The sequence below is a fragment of the Anabrus simplex genome, chromosome 12 (genome assembly GCF_040414725.1).
Source record: "Anabrus simplex isolate iqAnaSimp1 chromosome 12, ASM4041472v1, whole genome shotgun sequence".
Taxonomy (NCBI): Eukaryota; Metazoa; Arthropoda; class Insecta; order Orthoptera; family Tettigoniidae; genus Anabrus; species Anabrus simplex.
In genome coordinates, this window is record NC_090276.1 from 28,591,744 (window position 1) to 28,609,949 (window position 18,206).

At 41.9% G+C, this 18,206-nt stretch overlaps 1 protein-coding gene across 2 annotated transcripts in view; it reads left to right on the forward strand.

Annotated features, from left to right (window-relative positions):
- The first annotated feature begins 454 nt into the window (after window positions 1-454).
- Window positions 455-18,206, forward strand: part of babo (TGF-beta receptor type-1 babo) — a 115,706-nt gene continuing 97,954 nt past the window's right edge. For both annotated transcript variants that reach the window (XM_067156612.2, XM_067156613.2), the window contains exon 1: window positions 455-683. In XM_067156612.2, coding sequence (XP_067012713.2) covers window positions 614-683 — 70 coding nt within the window. In that variant the 5' untranslated portion in view covers window positions 455-613. The remainder of the gene's footprint in view (window positions 684-18,206) is intronic.

Genomic DNA, 18,206 nt, shown 5'->3' on the forward strand with positions numbered 1-18,206 from the left:
TTCTCCTTAAATTCTCAGACAGGCGGATAAACATAAACTTTATTATCATTTTATTCAATCCACTGGTGTCTAGCTTTGTTATGCACAGTTCCGATTATGTGTCTTTTATTTTCTTATTTTGTAATTCCCGCCTACTAGTGCAGATATTTTAGCGATACTTGTTTGATAACAAGCGTAAATTGTTAATTACGAGAGAGTTTTACTTAGCTTCTGTCTGCAATCAAAACATTTCAATATTTTGTAATCATAAAAGGTACGGTTCCTTCTGGGATAAAAGAATCCCAGATCACATTTTTTACGTGTCGTCTGAAAGTAAATGAATGCCAAATAAATAACCTCGAAGAAGAAAAAAAGAACATATCAATGCACGCGGAATGGCGAAAAGGGGTGTAGTTTGCTTCAGCGGATGAATACAAGTTAACTTACCCTGTAGTTGCAAATGGCATTTGTGATTGGTTGTGGCTAGTTCGTGCGAGTGTTATGGCATGGCAGTGAATATTATTTTCAGGTTTGGCAAAAGAGAGACAAGTGTAAAAAAGTAAAGAAAATGCCTGCCGTATGCAATACTACAACGATGATTATCGTCACGCGAAATGCAAAGTGACAAGACACAATGTCTTCCTGTATTTCTAATATGTTACCATTGACACTTCTTGTTTACTTGCATGTTGCAGCTGTAGATGGTGAGTTATAGTAATTAGAAATGAAGGGTTATGAATTATTTATATTTTATTAGCTGTACATTGTACGATGTCGGTTTTTTAATTCACCAACCGTCTAGATTTCATTTAGGGGTGTAGTTCATATTGTCACTACCCCACAGGTAATATAAATTAAAAGGGTTCAGAGTCATTCTTCAGCAACAGAATAGGATTACCTGGTTGTTTAAGGAGCTTTCAAAGTGCGTAGAACGAACGAAGGGTGACATAGTAATTGAAAGCAACCTAGAAAAACATTTGCTTGAGGCCAGTTCCTTGAATAAAAAGAAAGGTGTGAATGACAGCAAAGGTGTATGACAGCTAAACCTTTTCCAGTGCACTCTTTATTTGCTCTCCTTGGGATAAATCACTTCCTTCCCAGAACTGCTGTATGAATATAATTTGAAAAGGGAGGGGTTGGGCACTTATTGCCCTTGTGTAGGTTTTGGTGAGATTATTAAAATTCCTGTTGCATTCTTTCTCGACTGATCTTTGGCTGGAATTGCAACCTCTTGTAATTTAATTAAATGCACTTCAAAACTCTTGTTAATGTTATATAATTTCCTCTTTTTTTACTGAAATGCTTTTAATACCTGTGTATTTTTAGAACGAAAGGCTACAGCAAACCAGATGTCAAGAATGTTAGGTATTTATCTTGTGTTTTGTTGTTAATGTGAGCCAAGTTTCTACATGACCTGACTGGAAATATGTGTGTGAGCTGATATTTGAGGTTATATTGTTGTATATGTATAGTTCCTTCCTTTCTTTGGCTTATTCATTTAGTATTGTGAGATTGACATCCAGAGTAACCCAACATCAAACACCGCATTTTGAATAGAAGTATGTTATACTTGAGAACTAAGAAATAATATGATGATAACATTTCCAAGGTTATTCCGGTGAGGTCCAACTTGTAGGATTCCAGCAAGATATAGCAGATATTTTAGATTAAGGCTCTAATGGACTGTTTAGTCATTGACCTATCTAAGGCTTTAGATAGGGTAGATGATGGGACTCTACTGATGAAAGAGAGGGCTATTGGACTATAGAAAAGGGTGGGTGGTTAAATTTCTAGAAACAAATTGGTGTCATTTTTGCCTATGGGAAAATCAAATTCTTATAAATATGTCTTATATATCTCTGGTCATGGCCATCCATCAACAGTTGCAAATTTCAGGTGACTGCCAGCCATAAGACATAGCTTGCATGGTTGCTAGGTAACATTGTCTGGTCATCCATCTATACTTTACAGCACAGCCTCAGTATGTCAATAGAACTCCACGAACCTACTATGCTGGCGTAGCAGGGGGAGAGGTGATACTCCCACGTGGCGTGTCCCAGGTGGCGGATAGGGGGGTCCTTACCGGCTTGCTGGCGGACTTGAGGGAAATAAAATACCTCTCGCGGACCACACACACTACCCCCTGCGGGTGGGGGACGCACATGTAGAATACACCCCCGGTATCCCCTACCTGTCGTAAGAGGCGACTAAGAGGAGCCCAAGGGACTCTCAACTTGGGAGTGTGGATTGGCGACCACGGGGCCCTTAGCTGAGTCTTGGCATTGCTTCCACTTACTTGTGCCAGACTCCTCACTTTTGTCTATCCTGTCCGACCTCCCTTGATCAACTCTTGTTCTTGTCCGACCCCGACGGTATTAGAACATTCAAGGCCTAGGGAGTCTTTCATTTTCACGCCCTTCGTGGCCCTTGCCTTTCATCGTCCGTTACTTCATTTTTCGAAGTGATGGATCCCTTCTTTCTTCTTCTTTTTTCTCTCTCTCTACCCCCTGTGGGTGGGGGACGCAGACGAAAAATACACCCACGTTATCCCCTGCCTGTCGTGAGAGGCGACTAAAAGGGGCGACCAAGGGATGATTGAATTAGAACCATGAAACTACTTTTGATTCGTACCATCACGCGGGGAGCACTATGGGTTGCCTGTACTTGCGAGTAGTACCACTATATTAGGTACGACATAGGTTTGTGATTAGTAGCAGCAAAGAGTGGGTTCTCCTGTGGGTTTCCAGTACCCGTGCGTCGTACCCATGTGAGCAACACCGCGGGTCTGGGCGTTGCCTGTGAGTTGTACCGCTATATGAGCGACATCGTGGGTCTAGGTTGTCTATGATTACTGCCCACTATGTGAGGAACACTACGGGAATACCTGCACCCGTGACTAGTACACCTAGGTGGGGAACCTCATCGGTTTGCATTGGCTATGAGTGGCGCCATTGTGTGAGAAGCACCATAGTCTGCGTTAACTGTACAAAGTACAATACTTGTGAGTGTTACCATCTTGTGTGGAACACCGTGAGTCTTCGCTACTTTTGATTAGTACCCCAACATGGCAAATACCATGGTTCTACTTTACTCTCGACATGTACCATTCTGAGGGGCCTTAGACTTGGATTTTGGACCCCTTTAGACATCAAGCATCCTCGATTTAGGATTGTGCTTTATAAGCGGTCTGTTGGTCAGTAATACTATTATTTATGACCTTTTTGTGTCGGATCCACTGTTTTTTTTTTTTTTTTTTCTGTTCATGTCCATCCATTCATTCTTCATGACATTTTTAAAAATTTTGGTCAGTGGATGATTTTGAACTTTTTGTTGTCATTTCATTTTGTACCATTAGGGGCCGATGACCTCGATGTTAGGCCCCTTTAAACAACAAACATCATCATGTTCATCATGTAAATCGAACTAAGGTAATTTGAGTAAGTGAAGTATATTATCCAACAAGAAAATGGTTGAATGGGTGGCTAAATTTCTAGAAAACAAAACCCAGAGAATTACAGTATTGTAGGTGAAGCATTATCTGATCCTGTAATGATAAGAGGGGGTTGCCGGAAGGCAGTATTACTGGACCTTCTTTTAAAAGAGTGTATGTAAATTGTATGAGTAAAGAACTGGAGTCACAGTTAAGGTTGTTCTGTGGATGATGTTTTACTATATATAGTAGTAAATAAGTTACAGGATTTTGAGCGACTACAAAAGGACAGCGAGATTGACTGCTGACAATGGTATGACGGTAAACTGGATGAAAAGTCAGGTTGTAAGTTTCACCAAGAGGAAAAGTCGTCTAATTTTTAATTACTGTGTTGATGGGGTGATAGTACGTCATGGGAATTGCTGTAAGTACTTAGGTGTTAAAATCAGGAAAAATCTTTTCCAAGGTAATCACATTAATGTCCGGCTCCATGACTAAATGGTTAGCGTGCTGGCCTTTGGTCACAGGGGTCCAGGGTTCGATTCCCTGCAGAGTAGGGAATTTTAACCATAATTGGTTAATTCCGCTGGCACGGGTGCTGGATTTATGCCGTCTTCAGTCTCATTTCATCCTCATCACGGCGCGCAGGTTGCCTACGGGAATCAAATCGAAAGGCCTGCAATGGACGAGCCGAACTTGTCCTCTGACACTCCCGGCCATTTAATTTCATCACATTAATGAGGTTGTAAATAAAGGTTACCAATATCTTCATATGGTTATTAGGGTATCAGGGGGTTGTAGTAAGGATGTAAAGGAGAGGGCACATAAGTCTGGTAAGACCCCAATTAGAGTATGTTTCCAGTGTATGGAACCCACAACAGATATTTGAACATTTCAGTGAATGGGACACAAATGCCAACATATATATGATTCAAATGTATAACTGTGTAACTTTTCAAATGTATGAATGATCTGTAGCTGTGGATGGTCCAATGGACCAAAACATATCCTTCATGAACACTTTTTAACAAGTGTTTCAATTTTTTAATTGTGACATTCTATAGTATTGACCAGGTGTACAAACTAATTATAACCAGGCGAATTGGCTGTGCGCTCAGGGGCGCGCAGCTGTGAGCTTGCATTCGGGAGATAGTGGGTTCAAACCCCACTGTTGGCAGCCCTGAAGATGGTTTTCCGTGGTTTCCCATTCACATCAGGCAAATGCTGGGGCTGTATCTTAAGGCGACGTATAGGCAACTGTAAAAAAAAAAATTAAAGATGGTGAAATAGAAACTCAAAAGTACAACTGCAATATTATACCACACCAAATAGACCCTGCAGAAAGACATATAAGGAAGTGTTGAAGAACATGGTTCATGAGAGAGTCACAGAGAATTAATCATCCTAAATTCTGCAATGCATCCGATTGTCCAGGCAGCAGCATGGTGGTCTCCATCAAACTTTAAGACAGATGGGGTTCCACAGATGTGCAGCTACCTGCAAACCAAAGATTTCTCCTGAGAATGCTAAGCACTGTCTAAAGCAGTATGAAAAATTGACATCAGTGGACAACTGGCCGGCCCTGCGGTGTAGGTTTAGCATGCCTGCCTCTTACCCGGAGATCCCTGGTTCAATTCCTGGCCAGGTCAGGGATTTTTACGTGTTTCTGAGGGCTGGTTCGAGGTCCACCCAGCCTACATGATTACAATCGAGGAGCTATCTGACGGTGAGATAGCGGCCCCGCTCTAGAAAGCCAAGAATAATGGCCGAGACGATTCGTCGTGCTGACCACGTGACACCTTGTAATCTGTAGGCCTTCAGGCTGAGCAGCAGTCGTTTGATAGGCCATAGCCTTTCGGGGCTGTTGCGCCATGGGGTTTGGTTTGGTTTTGTGGACAACTGGAAACATAGTGATGAATCACACTATACCGGAGTTGCACAGACGACTTCTGAAAGAACCAAACTCAAAAAGGCGTTTATCTTCACTGACCAAGTAAGTCTACTGAACTGCTAATAGTGTCTGTTCACAAGAGCAGGAGGATCTGTCCAGAACCGAGCAATTCATAAACTCGGAAGTCTCACTCATTGGTACACTGTTGCCACATGCATTAGTTCTCATCCTATCTTTATTTTGTTTACTCCATCACTGTATATAACACTCTTAACACTTTCACGTGAAGCATAAGCAAAGCAACAACTTGCAGTTTCTTAGAGGTGATTATCGCCCACTGAGTGGAATGGTATATTGTGCCTGTTATTCAGGTTCAAATTAAGGTTGACACATGCAGCTTACTGTTCAAATATCACAATGAGTCTGGTTCAAGTGTGTCCAGACTCGTTCATTTATGAGTATCTCTGTTCTAGCAGCAGGCTCGGACCCATCAGTATTCCAGCCCGTGATTTCCAATATTAGGGCCTTGGTTCGACGCAGAGTGACTGTCTTTTGTGTACTTCTCACAGAGGATGTGGTTGTGGCGGTTGACAAGGCTGCCAACGTCTCTAGTTAAGAACTAGGGTGAGGAGGCATAACCCCCAGGAGGAGAGGAAAGAATGGAAGTAAAAATTGGAAGACTGAGCTCGATAGCTGCAGTCGCTTAAGTGCTGCCGGTATCCAGTATTCGGGAGATAATGGGTTCGAACTCCACTGTCGGCAGTCCTGAAGATGGTTTTCTGTAGTTTCCCATTTTCACACCAGGCAAATGCTGGGGCTGTACCTTAATTAAGGCCACAGCTGATTCCTTCAGACTCCTAGCCCTATCCTGTCCCATTGTCGCCATAAGTAATATCTGTGTTGGTGCGACGTAAAGCATCATTTAGAAAGAAAAACAAATGGAAGTTAAAGTAATACAATACAGTTTTCTGCTGTTTAAACACCATTGGTGTGGATAGGTTAGGGTAGGTATGGACAAGACCAGTGATTCATGGGCAAGTAAAGAGGATCTGGAGAAGACCATTGGTCTAGATTGAATAAAGTAGGAGTGGGAAAGACCATTGGTCAGAATAGGTTAGGGTAGGGTCTGGACAAGACCATTGGTCTGGATTGGTTAGGACAGGGTGTGGACAAGACCGGTGATTTGGGGACAAGCTAAGGGGGTCTTCAGCAGTGGACAGTGGCGAGTGTTGCTCTTCATTTTGTTATAATTAGTAAATGTATTTCTGGGGGCGGGATGGTGGGTTCCAGGACATCACAATGAACACATCTCTCTTCTAAAAGGGTTTCACAGTAAGATGTCCATAAATTCCAATTCCAGATAATGTTAATGAGATTGAAAGTCACGGGCTGGAATATTCCCTCTGTCTCTGACCAAACTAGCAAAGCACTAGAAGTGGAGAGAATGAACTCAAACTCACTCATTGTACAGATCTACAATACACTGTTCTGACATATGCCAGAGAATGATACCTACTCTGAGTGAAATGGGGGGTGGGGAGAGGTGACATTACAGTGTAAGGGTTTATTTCTTGTAATGTTGTTTTCTTCTGGTGCCTTCTTCTCACAGAAGGTTGGCAACCATCATGAAGTAATTATTCCTGTTTTGCACCTCCTGTATCATTGTAGCCAGATTATGGTTGTCAAACAAACATTGTTGGAGGTTATACGTCCAAGATAATATTTTTACAAAGGAAAAAATTAGATGTATCATCCTAATTCAGTACAAAACATAATTCCATCATTAGATGGAGCATTAAATTCAAACACGTTTCAACTCGTTTGAGCCATCTTCAGTGAAATAAGGAGGGGTTAAAGTAATATTTCACCATCAGAATGTTGGCTGGAGGGTGGAAGAAGTATTGGTAAACACTTTCTAATCAGTAGATTGCACACCAAAATCCTGAATTAAATTCCAAATCTCTCCACAGTATCCATTTGGAGTGAGAGCATATGACTCTGATTATTCATATTTTACTGAAGATGGCTCAAACGAGTCAAAACATGTTTGAATTTTATTCCTCCATCAAATGATGGAATTATGTTTTGTATGGAATTAGGAGGATACATTTAATTTTCTCCTTTGTAAAATAAAAACCGTCAATACGGAATGATTCTAATATATTGTAAAAAATATATAAAAACCAAGATAATCTTCTCTGCCCACATCCATGTTTCGTTTTTATCTTGCCTTCTGTGATCTGTTTTGTCATTTAAGAAAATGAGTTTTTTAGCACCACATTTCTAAATGCAGAGGAGTATAAAGAGATCTATTTTTCTCCAAATATGTAGTTGCATACACTGCACCACCAACAACCACAGAAAAATGCAGTAGTGAATACATCCTTCCACATAGGGTTAGTGTCAGGAAGGCATCTGGTCTTAAAACTGGGCCAAATTTTCATGATCAATCCCAATAAATTGAGGGGGAGAGGACTAAAAGAAGAAGAAGAGGAGGAGGAAGTTGCATGGTGTCTCTGGCAGGAAAATTATGAGGATTAATGACTGTCCGTAGTAGTATGATAATGCTCTCCCGTAGGAAGTGAAGACTGTGAGAATGGCTAGCAGGTAAGATGGAACTTGTACTAAAGGACCTGCACCATAAATAAGCGATGTAAGCGAAAGGTATGTGATGTTAACCTTACTTCAATAAATGCAAGGCATAGTAAAGTTGTACCATCGGCAGTACAGTGCTGGAGATAGAATAGCCAACCTAGAGCTTGTCCAAATTCCCATAGAACTTCTACTTTGCTTCATATTCCGACAATTTACTTAACTGAACTGGCAGCAGCTCTCCAGGAAGAATGAACCATCTTTTCTTGAAGGACATTCAGACACATAGTATACAGTCTGCCCAGCAGAGTTAGGGCTGTAATACCACTGTAATTTCCACTACTGGGAAGTGTGTCACTAGAAGACACAAGTAGGTGTCCAAATAATTTTGATCAATTAGTGTATATAGACTTTTTTCTCATTCTGGCAAGCTGAAAGTCCATCACTGCTAATGAAACTTTTATGACATGCTGTAAAATTAAGAATTATACTCTTTTTTTTTTTAAGCTACAGCATCAAATCTTTTATAGTAAACCAAGCCCCATGGCAATGTTAAATCTCCTGGGTTCAACATGTAAGCAACAAACAGGTTATACAACAATTAAGTAGCAAATATTTAAAAATAAACTTCTATATTTGTATTTAAGCAGTCTGCCTATTCAATATACATGCATATTCGCTACTTGATTTTAAAGTCAATACAGGCTTTTAACAAAAATGAAGCTGTTAAAGCTTGTTACTTGTAAGGTTTTACAACAGACAAACAGTAAAAGAAAACTACTGTTACCAAACAAGTGGCCATGCAGTTAGGGTCGCACAGCTGTGAGCTTACATTCGGGAGATAATGGGTTCGAACCCCACTGTCGGCAGCTGTGAAGATGGTTTTCCATGGTTTCCCACTTTCACACCAGGCAAATGCTGAGGCTGAACCTTAATTAAGGCTATGGTCGCTTCTTTCCCTGTTCTAGCCCTTTCCTATTCCATCGTCGCCATAAGACCTATCTGTGTCGGTGTAAAAAAAAAAACTTACAGGCTACTATCAAAAGCAGAAAGATAGCCAGCCTACTTGGGCCGTATACTTTGTGGCGAGAAATAGAAGGTTCCGCAACTTATATTAAAGACTGGACTGGTATACAGAGCATTGAACAGTACTGTGTTGCAGAAGAGCGAATTGAATTGTCAGTGTCCGGTAGACTGGGTATGGCACACAGAAGAAGAAGAAGCCCCACTCCCCATGGAACAACAGCTCTAATGGACCTTGGCGTTCTAAGCGACCATTGCTCAGCCCAAAGGCATGTGGATTATGAAGTGACACATGGTTAGCACAACAAGTTCTCTTAGCCATATAAACCGGCAGTGCTACCTCACTGTTGTTTGTTCTTACAGAGGCTGAGTGGACTTGAACAAGTTTTCAGATACAGGTAAAAATTCCTGACCTGGCCTTGAGGCGAACCCTGGGGCATTTGGATAAGAATCAGGCACGCTATCCCCCGACCTCAGGGCCAGCATCTTTTGTAATAACTTTTATAATTATTCAGACATTTATTATTCTTGGAAGTTTAATGTCGCACTCAGATAGGTGTTTGGTGACGATGGTACAAAAAAAGACTTGCCCTGGGAAAGAAGCAGCTGTAGCTTGAATTGAGGTATAGCTCCATTATTTTCCTAGTGCAAAAATGGGAAATTACAGAAAGCTATCTTCAGGGCTGCCGATGGTAGGGTTTAAACCCACCCTCTCCCAAATGCATGCTTATAGTTATGTGGGTAAACTCAAGAGTTGACCAAATATTTTACTTAGTTTTTAAAAACTTTTTGTTGTACAGAACTGGGCATCTTGATCTCATCCGTGTTCCAAAGTAAGCCAAAGCGTTTTTGTTGAGACATTCTGAACCAGAATTGGTGTGGGAGGGTGTGGCTAGTTAGTGCTTGTTTGCTTTTCCATCAGCCAGCAGCATGTGGTCACTACACAAATAATGATCCTCTGAAGTGTTACTTATCTTCCAAGTTTCAAAAGATCGAAACAAGGTTACATTATTGATTTCATTTTAAATAAAATTCTAAGAAATATTTGAAAATTCTGCTCGCCTTCAGACTGTGGACTGCATGATCTAACTTCGTGTTATACTGGCAAAATTCGTCATCTTCTCATAAATTTAAGACAGAGTAGACCTCTCTATCTCAATAGACTCTTAATCTTGGTTCGTGTTGTGTGTCAAGGTGGTTTATGCATTGGGCCTACCTTTCTGAGGTTATCCCTGCGCGTTATTATTGGTAATGGTCATACGGAAGGTTAATCGAATCGATACCTTCCGTCTATGCGTACGTTGATGTTTTCTATTAGTAGCACGCAAGTTATTAGGAACGCTCTGCCATCTGTGGAGTATACTTAGAAGCCGGGGAAGTTCAGAATCAAGAGTATATAGTATAGAATAATATTCTCCCATATACCGGGCGAGTTGGCCGTGCGGTTAGGGTTGCACAGCTGTGAGCTTGCATCCGGGAGATAGTGGGTTCGAACTCCACTGTCAGCAGCCCTGAAGATGGTTTTCCGTGGTTTCCCATTTTCACACCAGGCAAATGCTGGGGCTGTACCTTAATTAAGGCCACGGCCGCTTCCTTCCCAATCCTAGACCTTTCCCGTCCCATCATCGCCATAAGACCTATCTGTGTCGATGCGACGTAAAGCAAGTTGTAAAGAAGTATTCTCCCATGATCAGATGATCTGTGGCCTGACAGGTAGTAATCAAACATGGCTGCATGCAATAACATTACTATGAAAATCACATACATCAGAATGTTAATGAAAGAGTTAGTTGCTTAGCAATTGCTAAGTTCAGAATGTATTGCAGGTTAGGGTAATCCTTCACCTGCAATTATTGGAGTGATCCTGTAATGATTTGATTTCATGACTACTCAAAGTTGGCTGAATTTAGAGACATATCATGATTTACTGGCAGGTAATTCCAGAGGGAATAAAAGAAAAATGAAGCAAATTTGTCCAGTAGAATGGACGGACGGACGGATTTGCCAAAGCTGTTTTAAGTCAACTCTTTTAATATATAGATAAAGTGAACCAAATTCTTTTAAGCACTGGAAAACGAAACATGAAAATAAATACTAATCACTTTTGTTTTACATCTATGTCCACCGCGAATTGCCTGTGGCCTATGAATAGGAACTGCCCCGGCGTTTACCTGGAAGTGAAGAATGGGAAACACCGAGCTCGATAGCTGCAGTCGCTTAAGTGCGGCCAGTATCCAGTATTCGGGAGATAGTAGGTTCGAACCCCTCTGTTGGCCTTAATTAAGGCCACGCTGGCTTCCTTCCAGCTCCTAGCTCTTCCCTGTCCCATCGTCGCCATAAGACCTATCCGTGTCGCTGTGACATAAAGCAACTAGCAAAAAAAAAAAAAAAAAGAATGGGAAACCGCAGAAAACCATTCTCAGGGAGAGCTGCAGTGCAGTTAGAACCCACTCTTCTCTCGAATGTAGGGTATGGTTCTGTAGCCGTAGTGTGTTAACTTCACTCTGTATATTTAAGCAGAGGAGTGTCTCTTGGACGCTATTATACATGCAGATGATGTCGCACTTGCTGATACCACCAGAAGTGGATTGCAGCATCAAGTTGAAGATTGGAGCAGCAGTCTCTCACAGTACGGTCTCAGACTGGACAAAAAGAAGACCGAATACTGAGAAACCATCCCAAGCAACGGCTCAATTCTAGTTGGAGAGACCTCAACGGAGACCATAAGCTTCAGGCATCTAGGGTCTCGCCTACAGACTGATGGTGGGATATGTGATCAAGTGCAAAGTAGGATAAAGGCAGCATGGATGAGATGGAGCGAAGCCGCAGGCACACTCTGCGACAGAAGGATGCCACTACACCGCATGATAGTACGTCCTGTTGCTTTATACAGTGTTGAATGTTGACCAGCTGCCAAAGCTACACAGTGCCAATTATACACCATGGAAATACGCATGCTCTGTTGGTCAATCGGCATCACACTCCTGCATCATGTCAATAACGACACCGTCCACCAACAGATGGGCATTACACTCATCACTGAGAAGGCACGAGAAAATTGTTTCCAGTGGTATGGTTGTATCCTGCATGCTGCACCTGGAACAGTTGCCAATTTCACTCACACCTTTGAAATGTAATTGGCAACGACCACGCAGATGTCCAAAGCAGCGCTGGCATGACATAGTGAATGCTGATATGAAGACTTTGGATTTAAGACCACATGATGCCCAAGAACTGAAATACACATACAGATCACTTCTGTTATATAATTATTTAAATAATAATAATAAATAATAATAAAGATAATAATAAGATAATTAGGAAAATCTTAGGAGCAAGGTACACCCAAGATGGTTACAGGTTGTAATCAATCAAAACAACAGAGAAGTTCTAAAAACATCAAAATTGACATCAGGAAAAGACAAATGAAATTCTTCGGCCACATGACAAGATTACCAGAAAAACGATTGACAAAAGCGATAATAGATTATGTAACCTTGCTTAAGAAATCAATGTCCTGGCTTAACGAACTTCAAAAGGGCCTTAAAGATGCAAACATAAGTTCAACAGAGTTCCTAGAAAGACACATCTTTAGGCACAAAGTAAACAATTGGGAAGCTACACGAGAGCAACCACAACAGAAACAGTACAGACCAAAGAGGTCGGCAGAACGTAAACAAGCCTTTTCAGAAAAAATGAAAGCCTATTGGAACAGCAAAAACAACCCACAGAAAAAAATGATTGAGTTATTTGCGTAACGTCTTCCAATATTGGGAGAATTCGCTACTAATAATAATAAAGCTAACTGCATTTTCTTAAGAATGAGAAAATGAAACATATCCTTATCACTTCTCTTTCTGAGATGTAGTTACAGTATGTGTGTGTTTGTCTACCTCTTAGTCCCATACAAGGATGGGGATGAGGGGAGATGAAATTATATGGCATGTTGTTACAACTGGATGCCCTCCCTGTTGCCAACCTACCTTAAACATATGCATTCGCTCCATTCGATAGTGTGATTAGTGTATTTGTTATTGCCAGTCATTTATTATCGATTTAAGCCCACTATGGAGCTCTTATTACTAGTAATTTTTGGATGTTCACTTTTGTTCCTAATATCTCTTGAGCCTGCCTAACAATTTTTTGCTTTCTCTCCTGTGAGAGTGGTTTCTAGGACTTGGAGTACTTTCGGGTGGTGGGGACCAAGAACTAACCATATTACAATTTGGGGTGATCTAGCACATCAAGGTCAGAAATCAAGCAGAATCCAGGTCTTTTTTGGATTACTACTTGATAACAACAATAATAATGATGATAATTTTGTGTGGCTATTTCTAACTGAGTGCAGCCCTTGTAAAGCAGATCCTCCAATGAGGCTTGGCAGCATCTGCCATGTGTAGGTAACTGCGTGTTATAGTGGTTGAGGATAGTGTTATGTGTGGTGTGCGGGTTGCAGGGATGTTGGGGACAGCACAAACACCCATCCCCCAAGCCAGTGGAATTAACCAATAAAGGTTAAAATCCCCAACCCGGCCGGGATTCGAACCCGGAACCCTCAGAGCCGAAGGCCAATACGTTGACTATTCAGCCAACGAGTCGGACGACAACAGCAACAATGAATTTGGGTCACATCCACTGTTGTGTGTATGAAATTGGAACCAAACATTTATAATTACAAATTATTATTATTATTATTATTATTATTATTATTATTATTATTATTATTATTATTATTACAGCAACAACAGAAAGCAGATCTTATTCTCTTTAGTGGGGTTTTGCTATTTTCACACAGTCACCAAGCAAGTTGGCTGCACAGTTTGGGTCACGTAACTGTGAGCTTGCTTTTGGGAGATAGTGGCTTTGAATTCCACCGTTGGCGTTGCTGAAGATAGTTTTCTGTGGTTTCCCCATTTTCATACCAGGCAAATGCTGGGGCTGCACCTTAATTCAGGCCACAGCCGCTATCTTCCCAGTCCTAGCCCTTTCCTGTCCTCCATCACCGAAAACCTTCAATATGTTCGTGTGACGTTAAACAAGTACCAAGAAATAAATAAATACGGTGAATGAATTGCTGGAGTGCAGTGTATTTGGTACTACTGACCCGAGGTCATTCGGTCATCTTTTTCAAAGCCGTGTGGTTGGCCAGATGTGCAGTGGAAGTACAGTGTAGTGCTGCAACGCTGTTAAGGGCGAAACGAAACAATGTATGAAAATGGAATTCTGCTTCAGACTTGGTAAACACCAAGAGAATGTAATGACAAGATGAAGGCTTGTGGAGACTTTATCAACATCGTAGATAGTGAACAATGTCTGTATTTTCCGGGCCTGTAGGCCGTCTTCTAGGAGCATGTGATGGTCCGGATGTTTCACCAAAGACTGAGTTTGTCATCTTCAAGGGTTCCAAATGACTTCGTTGGTTACGAAGCTCTCAGTGGAATGGAGTAGTGTCAAAATTCTACCTCAATATATAATGCAGGTTGTGGTCCACCATGATGGGGGGGGGGTCGCTGATTTGCTGTTCTTTGACCAATCATTGAAGCAGTGTGAAGCCCAGCATTGGTTGATCTGTCTTGGCAGAGACAGGAAACTGATCACCCGTTGCTTTTTCTGGCCTGCCACGGCTACCATGTCCTCTAGGATTTAAGGTTTTCAGGACTGGAAACCAGGCTTTCTTTCCTCCTTACGGTTAAAGCTGTTGGTGTACTTCAGGATTTCAGTGACTTCCCTTTGTACCCAGGCATGGTAAGACACAGTAGTTGACAGTACTTCGGTGTTGTTGTACTGTATGTCATGGCCTGCTAGCAGTGTGTGTTCAGCATCTGATGACCTTTCTGCTTGTCCCAGCTGGCTGTGGTGGTTGTGCTTCATCTGTCGTGTGGCAATGCTGCTTTTCGTATTTCCTATGTACACCTGGCCACAGCTACACAGAATCTTGTAGATATCGGCTGTGGAGAAAGGATGGCGCTTGCCTTTAGCAGACTCCACCTTTCCTGAACACCTTGTTACAGTCAGTGAGTCATGGTGCATGAAGTACAACCCAGAATCGAAGACGCAAAGTATGGAGTGACGCTGCCCAGGGTCACCAATATTCAAAATGGTTGGGTGCTAGAAGTCCCGCATCAAGTCAGTGCTCATTACTTTTTCCTATGCTGGGGGGATCATTCATAAACAATACCTACCAGAATGAGCAAACTACCTGGATGAACATCTTCGATTACCTCCTGAAGAGAATCAGACGTGTGTGCCCCCAGTATACCTCAAATGGATCCTGGTGGCTGCTTCAAGATAATGCACACCCCTATACTGTCATAACCATGCAGCACTTCCTGGCACCTAAGGAGGGTGTTGTGCTCCATCACTTCACTTATTCATCAGATCTGGACTCTGCCAATTATTTCCTTTTCCTTCGCTTGAAGAAACATTACATATACAAAAAATGCAATAGTTCCACCTTTTCAATACAATGTATATTCAGTGAAAATTCACAGGATATAAACTAGTTGAACATATTTGATTGTAAAATGGGGGTAATTCCACCTAATCAATACTGATTATTAAAAGTACAATGTATTTATGCTTAAAAATACACTATTCGCAGTTCCGGTTTTGATCTGTCAGACTGAATTTACGAATCTTGAGATTCTTGACAAGAAAAGGCCAGTGACCTTGATGTTGTAGTCAAGACCTTCTCATAAAGCTCCTGATTTGATCTCAGGTGGAAAGTAAGTTGTTCCTTTAGTACTTGGATCCAAAATTTTTCTAAGAAATCTTCTTTTTCTATTAGTGACTCAGTGTTCTCCCCAGAAATGTTCGTCAGGTGGGTGGCAGGAATGAGTAGCTGGGTGGGGAATACTATGTAAAAAATAAATATGATAAAATTTCAACTTATTCCTCTCAGGCCATTAACAATAATATTAGACAGGTAAACATTAACTGCAAAAATGAACTATTTTAGTGTTATCACAAAGATGATGTAACAGAGTAGATAGTTTGAACTTCTAGTGTTCTACTGCTTGTTCATAATCAGTCGGTTGCTGTGGAGAACCAGACGGGTTTGTTACGTCCCGCAGAATCGAGTGCTCGCATGCGATTCCACGCTAATCCAGACACCACTCTCTACGGGATAAGCTGAACTCCGATGTAACTCGCGCAATTATGCTGACAGTAACAAAGATTTTTCATTTAAATAAACAGTTTTACAGTGTTTACATTTTAATTTGGAACATATGACTGAAATATGTGTAACCTCTGTAGCTCAGATGGCAGCGTGCCGGCCTCTCACCTCTGGGTTCCGTGGTTCAAATCCTGGACACTCCATGTGAGGTTTATGCTGGACAAAGCGGAGGCGGAACAGGTTATTCTCCGGGTACTCCGGTTTTCCCTGTCATCTTTCAATCCAGCAACATACTCCACTATCATTTCATTTCATCTGTCAGTCCTTAATCATTGCCCCAGAGGAGTGCGACAGGCTTTGGCAGCCGGCACAATTCCTATCCTCGTCGCAAGATGGGGCTTCATTCATTCCATCCCTGACCTGGTCACTGACTGGAAAACAGGTTGTAGGTTTTCAATGACTGAAATATGTATTAATATTACATAAACCGAATGAGTTAGGAGCGCGCAGCTGTGAGCTTGCATTCGGGAAATGGTGGGTTCGAACCATACTGTCGGCAGAACTGAAGATGGTTTCCGTGGTTTCCCATTTTCACACCAGGTAAATGCCGGGGCTGTACCTTAATTAAGGCCATGGCCGCTTTCTTCCCACTTCTAGCACTTTCCTATCCCATCGTCGCCATAAGACCATCTGTGTCGGTGCGACGTAAAGCAACTTGAAATATTATGTAACTAGCAGATATCTAGGTTTTGATAGCCAGGCGGTCAGTGATAACGGGTGGGCGGTGCGCCCATTAGAAAGGTCCTAGGGAGAACACTGCTGACTGGATCTGTCACCCATGACAGGATTTCTGCTGCATAGACAAACTCTTTTCTGATCACCGCACAATAATGCTTGAATTTGGCTTGAATGAAGTTGGACTTCGAATTGTAAATTTCATGGCATTGTCTGTTCTTCACCCTTTTGTCTGCCATTGGAGGCGAGAATTTTTTTTAGGTATCTAAATTTCTAAACACACTGAACCAAACCAAACCCCATAGCACAACCCCATGCTTGGCCATCAGATGGCCATTTATATTGGTATTATAAATTTACTCATTCCGGACAAAAAATTTCAGATTCCGTATGGGAATCAACATCTGTATCATATGATGGACCCTCTCGGCTGTTATTCCTGGCTTTCTAGACCGGGGCTGCTATTTCACAATTAGAGAGCTCCTTAATTATAATCACTTAAGCTTAGTGGACCTCGAACCAGCCCTCAGGTCCAGGTACAAATCCCTGACCTGGTCGGGAATCGAATCTGGGGCCTCCGTGTAAGAGGCTAACACACTACCCCTACACCACGGGGCTGGCACTCTAAACACAATAAATTTCCCAAAATTTAGTTTCATTTCTCCTCCTAGGATCCACTTTGTTCTAGTCCGTAGGTTCAAAGGAAATTCTTACCCAGTTCTTGCAGCCGCGTTTAGTAATTCTTTAGCCTGTTTTGTGACCATGCAGCGGTTGTCCTCCAGAAGTATGATAGTGTTCGTGAAGGCTAGAGACTTGAACATGAGCACATTTCTTCCACAACCAATCTGTATCCCATTCAGAGTCTCAGTCTGTTTTATTCTCGATCTCTATTCCCTGATGACCATTTTTACGAGGACTGTAAATAAAATGGTGGCAATATTGATAGAACACAATGTTTAATGAACTCACAAGTACAATTGCATTACACTCCTTCAGTATAGTCGCCCGCAAAGTCTGTTACCTTTTGCCATATGTTGGGAAGCCGTTGGGGACCGTTGGCAAGGCATTCTCTGTTGATGACAGGGACGGAGCACCCTACTGTGCAGAGTATTAGGAAATCGGCGGCCTCGTAGGGGTTCCTTCAACTTTGGAAACAAGTCAAAGTCACAAGGACTCGTATCTGGTGAGTACAGAGGGTGTCCCAAGACCTCTCAATGCCACCGTTGCAATAAGAGCTTGACATTGTTTGCAATATGACATGCGTTGTTATGCAACATGATAGGGCGATCACCTCACAATAAACATGTTACCGAGCTCGATAGCTGGAGTTGCTTAAGTGCGGCCAGTATCCAGTACCAATATAAATGGTCCATTATTGGACATTATAAATTTTCCAGCTAACTCATTCCTGGTTGCCAGCATTTCGCCCTCGTGTGCTA